Genomic DNA, 12,931 nt, shown 5'->3' with positions numbered 1-12,931 from the left:
CAATGTAGCATCACGATATTTATTACCCTGTCACAACGTTAGCTTGCTGAGCTGCGGGGCGGACCGAGCGGCCGAGAGGCGTGCGGAGCAGGAGATTCTAACGGGGAGGGGCCAGGACGCCGCGCTGACATGAAGACAGATCTAAATGAAGGAAAAGGGACTGAGCTCTCTGCACCTTAGCCCTGCTGCCTCCACGGACTCGAGCCTGCAACCTTTTTCCACACAGACCATCCTTTAGCTTAAAGATCCAGATGGGGGGAGGGAGGGAGGGGACACGGGCCTGGAGAGAGAAATGTATTGTTTTTGTTGGGTTTCTGTTTTTGTTAACTTGTACACTGTGCAAGGTTGAATTATCCTGTACAGACTGTAAAATGTAATATTATTTTGTACAACTTAATTGAAAGAAAAACAAATCTACTTGTAGATCTTTGTGCCTTGATTATGGCTGTACCTGTAAATGAGCTCAGATGTAAGTATGTTTTCGACTGCGCTGTACAGCTTGATGTCAAACTCTATCAGCAGCAAAAGACTGCAGGTAGAGGACTTTCTCTGTAGAGTTTAGTTTTTTTCTGGTTTATAAAAAAAGAAATGTTAAGTAAAAAATAAAAAAATAGGGGAAAAAAGTCCTAAAAACCTGTATACATTATGCAAATTAACCACTTACCTGCAGTGAAGACCAGATGTTGCAGCGCCATGCCTTTTTGGTTTTGTTTTCTCCTTTTATGATATGATATATATATATATATATATTTTTGAATTTCACAGCTTTAAACATTGGAAATCCATTGAAAGTGTCCAAATTGCAACCTGGTGTTGTTTTAATAGGAACCAACTTTTCTTTCTTTCAATTTTTCTTTTTTTTTGTTTTTTCAATATGATGTGTGTCTGAGATCTGTACTGCTGTGCGTGCCTGTGCGCATGTGTACATAAAACATAGACTCACTGACGCATTTTGTGTGCGTGCGTGGATGTGAGGGAGAGTGCGTGTCAAATTTTATAAATGTATGTACATGTAAATTTATAGGTCTATATAAATATATATGTACAATTATACATGTTTAATTATGTGTGTGCCTAGGTGTACATACCTATGTATGTATACGGTAAATATGTATACATACACACATAGGAAAGCATGTTTAGAATGGAGATGAATAAATGAGAGCGTGCAATATTAGTAATTCTTTGGTCCTTTGGAGCCATACTGATGGCACAGGCACTATGAATGTGTGAGCAGCACCCAACAAGACGAGCTCTTCTCCTTGTACAAACAGCATCAGCCTTTTCTTCTGCTACAGTACACGTCTATCCCCGAAAGAGAGTGAACTGACTGGAGGTGCAAAGACCTTGTTTGGCCTGGGAGGATGATTAAATAACGTCTTTATTTTCTTTAAATAAAGAGGCACATTAGAGGATTTTGCTTTATTTCCATCCTGGTGTCCACTTTTGTTGTTGCTGCTCGAGTGTTTGTCTTCAGGTCATCCAGGCTGGAGATGCTCGCTTGGTCCTCGGGTTAGGAGGTGGAGGCCCTGCACACATCAGCTGCTTTACAAGGTCTGCAGGGCTGTGGTCTGTTTTCCTCTAATCCTGGAACGCCCAAATCAGCCATATTTAAAGTCACACATGAGACTTCTCCTGTGCACGATGTATGTGTGCAGAGATCACATGACGGATGCTTTAATTCAGAGAAGCATCTATGAAAACGTTGGCCTTTCCCTCTTCTGGTGTTTCCTACTACATAGAGAACACCACTTCCTGATACAGGAAACAATCTGAACCTTTCAAAATAAACTTCCTACACACAAGTTTCTACACTTTTAAACGGAAATGAAAGTTTCTCTTCTAGTAAACTAAAGATGTGTATGTAATAAGCTTTAACCATCTGATTTAATTTTAGCAAAAAAAAAACTAGAGGTCACACTCCTGAAAAGTTGAGGATATGTATGTATATGTATTTTAGGACATTCACCAGAGCTTGGATTGATTAGATTCTGATTTTCTTCAATTCTTTCAATCCACTCGATTCAATTCAATTTTGAGATTACACATTCAGACACAGTTGTTTAGAAATACATTCATAATCTATTCTGTTTTTAATATATTTATATCAATCAGATACAGTTCACATACTGTAAAATGAATTAGTGAAATAATGAGATTGTTAATATCATCCAGTGTTACATGGATTCTCTAAAAGAGAAGTTCTAACTAAAATGTTCAGATCATTAACATTGGAAACATTGTTCTGCTTCTCCTGGAGGACGTTTCAGTTTGGACACTAGGTGGAGCTAGCGCTAAAGCAGTACACTTTTTTTCAAGAAAAATAAGAAAACTATGAGCAAAAAACTTTTAAGCCACAAATGGTTACTTTAAAAATATTTCCTTAAAAGGGTTTATAAAATTCATGTCTGTGAGTTTGTAAAGATGTTCATTTAGTCAGGAATGTATGTTTAGGTCAACCGAGTGTTAGCATTAGCCGTCCTATGGGAAATTCCATTAAACGTTAGCATCCAGCTGGCGGCATTATGTGCAAAATCGATTTATCTTTTTATGGATTGATCATTGATTTATTAACTTTAGATAGATTCAAATAATATAATATTAAAATAATAATTTTTCAATAAAATTTTCAATAGATTTTTAAGAAGACATTAAATATATTTATTAAATACATATATTTAACTATAGTAAAAGTGCTTTACTTTAAAAATATGTGTTAAATAAAATCAAGAATCAAATAATATTTTTCTGCAATTAAAAAGAAATCTGCTCTTTTCACAGACACAACAGAAAGTGTCTGTAGATATATTCACCAGAAAAGGTTTATTATGTACAGTTTGCCAGAAAACATTTCAACAATTTGGCAAAAACTCTCACAAATATTTGGCACAAAAAGATAAATATGATTCTGATATGCATCATAAAAACAGCAAAGGTCTGAGATGAGAGAACAGTGATGGATGTGCTTATGGCTCACAGGAAACATCAGAGGAAGAAACATGAAGCACCATCAAACCTGAAACTCCCCTGCATCAGCCAGGTAGTATTTACACATCGTTTAAAGCCCAATGTGCTCTTTTCCCAGGTACAGATTTTGTTTAAAAAGCTTCAGCAGCATCACTTCATAAAAATTCAAATCTATTGCAGTTGACTCATGTTATCAGTTTGGCTCATCATTGACACTAGAGCTGCCACGATTATTTTAATAGTCAACTAATCACCGATTAGTCGACTAATCGGGTCATTGGACGTAAAACACACATCTTAACCATCATTACCTTCAAACTAACTAAAAACTAGATATATAGCATAGCCTGCATTAATGCTAGTGTGAAAGCTGTAAGCTGAAGATGCTCAAATTGATGGCTAAAAATGCTGAAGTTGATAGACTGATAAAATATTAGCTAAATAGCCTAAAAAACTTTAAAAAGCCTAAATTAGCCAAAAATAGCCAGCATGGAGCTGAAATATTAGCTTAACTCCAAATTAGCCTAAAAACAAAACAAAAAAAATTACTAAATTAGCCAAAAATAGCTAGCATGCAGCTGAAATATTAGCTAAACTCAAAATTAGCCTAAAAACAAAACAAAACAAAAAATTACTAAATTAGCCAAAAATAGCTAGTATGCAGCTGAAATATGAGCTAAACTTAAAATTAGCCTAAAAAACAAAAAAAGCCTAAATTAGACAAACTAGCTGGCAAGCAGCTGAAATATTAGTTAAACTCCAAAATAGCCTAAAAAAACCTTAATAAATGCCAAAATAGTCCAAAAAGCTAGCAGAATGTCGTTATAACTTTCAACTTTACTACACTCTGACTCCATATAATATAAAGTAACGACTAATCGACTATTAAATTAGACTATTTTAATAGTCAATTAGTCGTCGATTAGTCGACTAATCGTGGCAGCTCTAATTGGCACCTCAGCAACATTAATCACATATCAATACAATGTAAACACCTCGTTAGTGCATTTTAAAGTAGGAATTATATTTGTATATAATTACTGTTAAAATTTGTGCAGGCAATTCAGCAGTGTGCATTTTGGCTGCATGGATTACATGTGGCCAACATGAATTATCATCAGTTTGTGCTTTAAAGTCTAAACTCTTATCCTTCACAGTGCAGTGATTTGTGCAGGCATGGTTCTGATTGAGTACGCAGGGTGTGCCTTGCCTCTACCATGATTCACACAGGAACAGAACCCCCCCACACATTATTGGGATGCAGAAACAGAAGGAAAGGTGCATTGATTGACGAGCGAAGAAGTTTTTGGCACAATCCAGGGACAGGTGACGTTAAGTGTGAAGACATCCTTGCTCAAAGTTCCACTGACTGCTGTGCATTGTGGGTAATGTGCTTCACAGAGACTTGTGCTTTCCCAGCAGGCAGAGGCTGCAGAGACCCTTCATGCACAGACAGTGGGTCAGAAAGAGGAGCAGCAGGAAAGCCCCCGCGGAGCAGTACACGCTGATCACCGTGCTCTCCTCGGGCAGGAAACACTTGGAAAGGGTGTAGCTTCTTGGTGACACTGATGCCTGTTCAGAGGAAAGATGGAGGTTTAGAGGTGAGGTGGTAGTTTCTGGATGAGCCACCAGGGGGAGTCTTAACATTTTATTGACTTCATGCTTTAAAATCCCCCTCATTCCGCACAAATGGTGAATACATTCAAACAGAAGAAAAAACAAAAACGGAAAATACATTATTTATTTTAAAAAGGCAATGGAGTTTTATCAGATCATTCAGTAAAGATGTCAGCTTAAATGAAGTGTCAACCAAAAGAAGATCATTTTTGAGCGGTGTAATGCTGTCACAAATGGTGCATTGCTTTGATTTTTGCAGGTTTTCTGTGGGAGCGGCCGCCTGCTGATGCATGAAAAACAGCAGGAAGAGGGCGCTGAGAATGCGAGTGTCAGATTCATTTCAGAAGTGTGACAGCTGAGCCTGAATCGCACTGAACTACACCTGAGGAGCACCAGTGATCTCCCAGTACGAGCTACCAGAGGAAATGATCAATCTTACAGCTGATGGAAGATTGACTTCCTGTCAGCTTTTACTTCTCAACTATAAAGCAGATTGTTTTCAAATAAAAAAAAAATCATTTATAATATTAAATTATAATTCCATTTCTATATAAAAAGTAATTAGAACATTTTTACTCAACAAAAACCTATCCAAGAATGTTGAAATGATTTTTTTGATTACATGAATCTATCAAAGTAAAAGGACAATGATGAAATATTTCAGTTCAAAGTTGTAACACTTCTAAAATAAAACATTTATTCAGTTTGTTCTGTACTTACTAGGATGAAACCAATCCCATAATGTGGTAATGTTATGTCAGTTTCCTGTAAATTTAAGACAATAAAGTAGAAAAAATAGAACGTATACTACATTAAACACCAGCTCAGTGGTCGAGTGTCTACCTTGAGACTAGAAGGTCATGAGTTCAAACAATGGTGGAGTCAAACCCCAGTGCATCTCTGCTTGACACAGCATTTAGGGGCTGGATTGGTGGGTTAAACCACCAAACGATGAAAAAAATCCTAAATTAGCCAAAACAGCTACCATGCAGCTGAAACATTAGCTAAACTCTAAAATGGCCTAAAAACAAACAAAAAAGACTAAATTAGCCAAAATAGCTAGCATGTAGCTGAAATTTTAGCTAAACTCCAAAATAGCCTAAAACACATTAATAAATGCCAAAATAGCCAAAAGCTAGCAGCATACCATTATAACCTTCAACTTTACTACACTAGGACTCCAAATATTATAAAGTAACGACTAATCCACTATTAAATTAGTCGTCGACTTTAGTCGTTGATTAGTCGACTAATCGTGGCAGCCCTATCAAACACTTCAAGATTTTCTTATCTTAAAGGATAAGTACTCATACAGTGTCTAGTTACTACATTTTTATACTAAGATGTTTTTCCTATGTTATCAATGAATTTTATAAATGTGGGATGTTAAATGATTTAACAGTTATACATTTCTGTGCAATGAGCAAAAGAATGCGTATTATATTATATTGTTTTAATGGATAATTTTTTAGTTGATAAAAACTTTTAAGTTGAGTTTAAGTTAAGGGAATTGCTAAAGAAGCATGCCTCGGTTCACAGGAGTATTTGAACTGCTCTGAGTTCTTTAATATCACAGCAAAGCTCAAAAACCTCGTATTTATATGTTTTTCCTATTAGGTGATGCTCAGTTTAAGCCTTAACCATCACATCTGGGAGACATAATTTTGACAAAATATAGTTTTATGGAGAGTCAAATATTGAAAGTTATTTAATATTCCTGCCTGTTTTTATACATAGTTATGGTAAAAAGTTACAGTTTTAAAGTTTTAAAAATTGGCATTCTGCTAGCTTTTTGGACTATTTTGGAATTTACTAAAATGTATATATTTATTTCAATTTGGCTCTTTCCAGACTCCATATCCAGTGACCAAATTCAGCAAAAGCAATTACATCAGAATCATTGCAAGTATTGCAACTTTTCTCATTCATACTAATGTAAAAAAAAGTTGCATTTTAAAGTTTTAAAAATGTTAGCTATAGTGTGTTCAATAAATGTTTATCCTGTTCGACGTGCGACCTAAGGTGTGTTTTGGATTTTGGCCCTCTGTGTGATTGAGTTTGACACCTCTAATGAAACCCACTGTATAGTGTTTTACAACTCTGATTATGGCAAAGCATTCTGGGACATAAATGCCTCTTCTAAAATCCACAAGAGGTTAAAAACAAAAAAACAAAAACGTTCATTTTACCTTTCAACGCTCATATTGTGCTTTATTTTCTGGGTCTGATTATCGTTTGATGCCTAATTATTCACAGTTCAATATTTAATTTTTTTTTATTTTTTTTTTATTAAATAACTATACCAAATATTAAATTCCAAGTCTAAAATCAAGTGGATAAATTCCTTCTTCGTTATGTTTTCTACAGGTCACAGTCATACTAAAGGGAGAGCTATTCCTTAAACACATTAGTTGTGTTTCCATGAGGATTCTGCAGCTCTTTTCATGGTCATGAGCTCCAGCCCGCACGCCGCCGGCAGGTTTTGAGTCTTCACTCACCAGGATGAAGCTGGGGTTGTTTCGGTTTCTCCAGCTGAAGGACGGCACGCTGACCTCTGGATACTTGTTGTCATGGAGAACCTCACACCCGCTGTGGGTGTGTCCACTCAGGATGAGGCGGGGCTTAAACCACTGCAGCAGCTGAGGGGAAAAACACGTTTTTTTACTTAAATCCCTTTTGACTTTTACTGAAGTGCTCGATGAAAAGTTAAGTTAATAAAAGCATGAAAGCACCCACCCGCTGTGAGGCCTCCTTAGACAGCACGTCGTACTTCTCTCTGAACAGCAGGTGTCGCTCTTCAGGCGGCGCAGCATCCTCTCCTGTGCAGCCCGCATCACTTTCTCTGTACAGAGGATAATGCTGGAGAAAGCAGCAGAGTGTCAGCTGATCCGCTCAGCATGGACTCTAAACACTGAAAAAACCAGCACAACTGGTTTATCTGGTAAAAAATAAAATAAAATAAACTGTTCATATAAACAACTGAACATTAATGAATTTTTAAGTCTGTTTCAGGTTTGTGGGAGTTCTGGAGCAGTAGTTTGTTAAAAATAAAAAAATGTTCCACAAAGCAGACCTGCTTGTACCTGAAGGAGAGACAATATTTGAATGAAAAAAGGCCACAAATAATTCTAAAGGTTTGACCTCCAAGTCAAACAAAAAAAAATGAATTAGAATTTGAAAACAGGGAAAGAGCAGCAATATATAAATATAATAATATCAACAGAAATGAGGAAAAATGTCATTTCTATACACACCGCTGGAAAACTTAAAAATGTCTGGTTAGTATGAAGAGAAAAAGGTGACCTGGTGTGGTGCCAAGGTACGTTCCCCCTGCCAGAATTTGTATCCCCAGTCTCAGGCATCGTTGAGTTTGATTTGTAACACTCCTATTTTGTCCCCAAAAGCGTAAAAAGAATATAGATAATTATGATACACTATTCTGAGGCTTCTGGGAGATTTTTTTTGTCATATTTGCATTTTTTCTCCCATATTTCTATGTGAAACAGTAACAGTGTCTCATGTTAAGAAATAAAGAAAGATTACACTTGTTTGACAAATTTACAATAAAATGTATGTAATTTATGTAAGCATGTAACAACAGAAAATTATTAAATAATTAGTGTTTCTACTGCTAATTAATGGGGGCACAGATTCTGTCAGGTTGGATCAGCAGCAGCCTGACAGAATCTGTGCCCCCTCTCATACTACGTAGAATATGAGGAAAAAAAATAATTCAAACATGAAAGTAAACTCCCAAAAGCCCCAGAATAAAGTATATCGCTGTCACCCACCTTCTTTTTATGCTTTTGGGGTAAAAATATGAGTGTTACCAAACAAATCAATGATCCCAGAGACAGGGGACACATTTTGTGGCAGGGGGGACTTACCTTGGCACTATCATTTATTTAATTTAGATTAGTTAAGTTTATAAATGTATGTCTGAGGTGCAGTGCGAACATAAATTATGTAAAGGTTTTTACATCCCTGATGACTTGAAGAGGTCTTATTTGCTCTATGCTTCCTCCAGAATACACAGATTCCAAATACTAAGCAAAACTTTGGTAAAAAGTCTGATCTTTTATTAGTTTAAAGCACTTGTGCTGTCCAGATCTGCTCTGGGAAGATCCAGTCTGGCACAAAACGGCTTTTATTTTGAAAGGAAATCAAACGAGATTCAATGTTGTATTGAATTGTCCGGTTTTATATTGAATATTGTAGCATCCCTAGCTCTGATATTGCTTGCCATTAGCTTGGGGTTGTAAAGTGCTATATGCTAAGGGAAGTGAGTGTAAACAAAGGAATGCTGGGAAATTAGAGCAGCTAACTAACCAAAATCATATGAGTTCCTGCTGTGCAGCAGAAACTATGTCTTAAAAAATGACATGGGATTTTTGATTTTGGCTAAAAAAGTTATAATGATAGTAAAATACCACTGGGAATGATTTTACATAAGAAAAAATATATAGTTGGAGTGGGGCTTCATATCCAGAAGGAAAAGACATTTAAAATTTGGGTCAAACATATGTAATAACTATCTAAAGGCACATAACTTTTAAAGTAGTTCGGTTACTCTCCACAGATGAGCATGTATCAGTAATATGTGTTATTTATTCATGTCAAACTGAATATTTTAACCCTAGAGTACTATCACCGTGTGATTTTAGGATTTTTTTGTCTTAAATTCCCAACTTTTCAGTAATTTTTAACATGTTTTTAGAATCTTCCAATGCTTCTGTTTTCCATTTTGTTACCTGGTAAAAGTGATGGTGTAACTTTTTAAAGTGAAAGTGTTCTGGGGTTGAATACATTTACAATAATAAAATGTTCTTCAACATTATGTTTTTTATTAATATCTTCAGGTAATATTGTCAATCGGACTTGTCAGAATTAAGGCACAAATCCTAAAAATAATGAACCATTTTCATCAATTTGACCTGAAGGACAAGGAAAACAAAATCAGAATAAACTCAAATTTTTAAGATTAAGTCTGATTTAATCTAAAAACAGAAATCCTACAGATTGCTGGACACATTTTAGTAGATTTTCTATGTATTCCATATTGATTTATGCACTAATCAAAGAGTTCAGAAAAAGAACAAAACTTCCAAACTATAGAAAGATGTTTGCTGAACAAAGTGAGCGGATCAGATGACATAATCCAGATTACCTGTAGCATGATGGGGGCTGTGGGGGGATAAGGCTGCGCTCCGTCACAACTCTCCATCTTTTCGCTGCCAGACTGCGAGTTCTGCAGAAAAGTAAAGAACTGGACTGGTACACATTCTGCAGCTTCAGTTGTGAGCCAACACCACGTTTGTCTGAACTGCAGCTGTTTTCTGAAGATTAGCAAAACCTGCAGGATTACAAACAGGAAGAACACCTGCCCTCCTCCAACACCAGGGTTCTTTCTGACACGCTTCCTCTCACCTGGAGAGAACAGTTGAGGTCTCGGGAGAGTTTGATCAGCTCCTTCTCCACCGACTGGCAGATGGGGCAGCCATCGCCGTGCAGAGCGACGCTGTTCACCAGCAGGAAGCTGCAGGGAGGAGAGATTGTCACACAGACTCTGCATTTGTTGAAGTTTGAACTCCTCTAAAATCTTAGTGCTGCCACAAACTATTATTCTAATAGCCAACTAATCACCGATTGTTTTATCCAATTAATCGACAAATTGGGTCATGCGCAAACTGGATGTAAAAGACACATCTTAACCATCATTAGCTTTAAGCTACCTAAAAACTTTGGCTGCTGAAGATGCTAGTGATGATAGCTGAAGATGCTGAAATTGATAGATAAAAATGCTGAAGCTGATAGACAGCTAAAATAGAAGTTAAAGGCCAAATTAGCCTAAAAAAACTGAAAAATCCTAATTAGCCAAAACAGCTAGCATGCAGCTGAAATATTATCTTAAACCCAAAATAGCCTAAAAAACCTGAATAAATCCTAAATGACAACAGCTTGAAACTAACTACACATACACATCTTTAAAAAAGTACGCACCAATCGCCTTATACACGCACAAAACAACACTTTAACACAAGTTTGATGTGAGACTTTTCATGTCTCCAGGATTCGTCTGAGTGATGCGTTTAAATGCTGATAGAAAGCTGGGTCATCAGAGTTTTCTTATCAGCCAATTTGAACTTAGATTGTGAATAATATCCGGTGAAACTTGACATTTTCACACTTTCTTAAAATCACATTCAGATGAACTTTTTTTTTTGAGTTTTTTAACATGTCTGTGTGACATTTTTCTTCTGAAAGAGAACAAATGTAATAAGAAATCATTTAGTTTTTTCATTTCTGAGTATTTCTTCATTTAAATCTCTGTCAAACTGTCTTGGACAGATTCTGAATGAATGATCCTCTTTCCATCAACAGCTCTGCTGCACATGCACTAAACCCTCATCTGTTCCTAGTGTCTAGTTCAGGTTCTGGAGAAGAGAAGATGGTATCTTCACATTGACTGCAGTCAAATGAGCCGCCGTTCACATTTCTGTGGTCAAATCAGCATCACTGGATTTTTGGTGTGAGTTTCATCCAATACTTACGGTAGCAGGACTGAGAACGCTGGAAAATCTCCACTCACGAAAATAACTAATATTTCATAAATAATGTGTTTTTTAGTGTCCAAAGGGAATATATGATCATATACATGGATATAGTTCACTCTCTAAAAGGCTTAAGAAAATCATGGTATGACCCCTTTAATACAAAAAAGACTAAATACACGCTTTTTAAAACACTTATCACTAAAGTTTCTCTATTCTCAGCGCTCGTCGGGGCTGCTCTTTCCTCCGTGGATCTTCCACGACTGGTTCCCAGTCACCATGACTCTCTTATCTGTTTAAAAAAGTGGTAAAATGTCGAGTTTTCACCAGATCTTATTCACTACTTTGATAGCTGTTGGAGTTTGAAGGAGTGCCTGTTGTCTCTGCATCTGTGCTGGCCGTTCTCATGCATGTCACACTCTCCTGTCACTCACTTGACTCCCTTCTTGGTGACGATTCGGGTGGAGGAGGCGTTGAAGACCTTTTCAAAGCGCTGCAGCTTGAACCAGTCCATCCTACAGGGAGACACAACACGTCTGTCAGGCTGCATGAAAAGCCGCCGCTCGCTCTGTCGCGCCCGACTGTCATGCAGGGTTACATAAGAGTCGTCTGAGCTGCACAGGTCCAATCAGAGCACGCAGGGCTGCAGCGACCCGCGTAATCCCACATTTCTGAAATGGCTATAGGCATCAGACTGAACAATGAGGACCACATGGATTCTGTCTGACCAGAGAAAGAGGATCAGAAAGAGAAACGAGTGTGAAGATCCTCAGTCATGTTATCACATGGAGAAAACAGTCCTGAGCTGCACTCACACATCGGTTCAGACATTTGGGTTAAAAATCAGAACAGACCCTTTTCACTGTGACGTCAGACAACATGGCGACAGGGCCAAAAATGTGAATAGTCACTTCAGGTGTTCTGGTTCAGAGTGGCAAAGCTGACAGATGAACGCTGTTTAACAGAATTTTACAACAATAATTAAAGGTAACATTACCAGTTTAAACAGAAAAATGTACAATATTTATTTATGAATGTCCTGCTGAACTGTGTTTTCATTTCCTGTCTTAGATAGTCCACAAATGTAAAAACAAATTTAAATAATCCTTCAATATTTTAGGTTGAAACACTCTTCAGTATTTATCTCTGAGTCACACTGGAGGAAGTTTTAGATAAAGATGTTCTGATCCATTTTAGGTTAGTAATTCACATCAGGAACCACAAATTATGATATAAATATGTGCTGTTCAAAGTAACAACCTCCAAACGATGAAGGATGTATTTTCCACAGAGATCATGAGAAACTGGACCCACTGCGGCGTTCCTGTTCAGCCAAAACAGAAGTGCGGTGGGTACCAGCGCTGGTGGTCCGAGTACGCCCCGCAGGAAACCCTTTAGAAAGTACAAGGTTGTCGTTGTCTCTGCTGTGATGTCATTTGCTGCATTTTGATGTGCTGCAGACGGACGTTGGTTCATTCAAAGTTTAAGAATGTTGTTACCACTGATGAAGATGATGAATTCTCACTGTGAAGATGAAGAGAAACCTGTGACATGTTAGCTCTGACTCTCCCATAAGGAGATAGGTTCTTGTTGATGTTTATTTGTGTTTTTGGAATATTTTTCTTCTTTTAATTATTTTTTATTAATCAATGGGTGGAAAATATTTAATGAATTAACAGTTTTGCCTCTGATAAAATGTCTTGTGGTGTTTTGAAGGAAATCTTGTGTATTTATGTTGTGCTTTCTCAAGGAGTGAACATCCTGACAGTAGATTCGTGTTTTGACTGGAGGAATGA

At 37.1% G+C, this 12,931-nt stretch overlaps 1 protein-coding gene across 1 annotated transcript in view; it reads right to left on the bottom strand.

Moving 5' to 3' along the window:
* Window positions 1-3,794: 3,794 nt before the first annotated feature.
* The window catches only part of mppe1 (metallophosphoesterase 1), a 17,409-nt gene continuing 8,272 nt past the window's right edge, over window positions 3,795-12,931 (bottom strand). Inside the window, exons 4-9 of the mRNA XM_024281854.2 lie at window positions 11,570-11,650; window positions 10,012-10,120; window positions 9,752-9,832; window positions 7,321-7,443; window positions 7,083-7,223; window positions 3,795-4,539 (exon numbers count right to left, since the gene is read on the bottom strand). Of these exons, the coding sequence (XP_024137622.1) occupies window positions 4,363-4,539; window positions 7,083-7,223; window positions 7,321-7,443; window positions 9,752-9,832; window positions 10,012-10,120; window positions 11,570-11,650 (712 nt within the window). The 3' untranslated portion in view covers window positions 3,795-4,362. The remainder of the gene's footprint in view (window positions 4,540-7,082; window positions 7,224-7,320; window positions 7,444-9,751; window positions 9,833-10,011; window positions 10,121-11,569; window positions 11,651-12,931) is intronic.

The sequence above is a fragment of the Oryzias melastigma genome, linkage group LG17, assembly GCF_002922805.2.
Source record: "Oryzias melastigma strain HK-1 linkage group LG17, ASM292280v2, whole genome shotgun sequence".
Lineage (NCBI taxonomy): Eukaryota > Metazoa > Chordata > Actinopteri > Beloniformes > Adrianichthyidae > Oryzias > Oryzias melastigma.
This window is presented reverse-complemented; position numbering and strand designations above follow the sequence as displayed.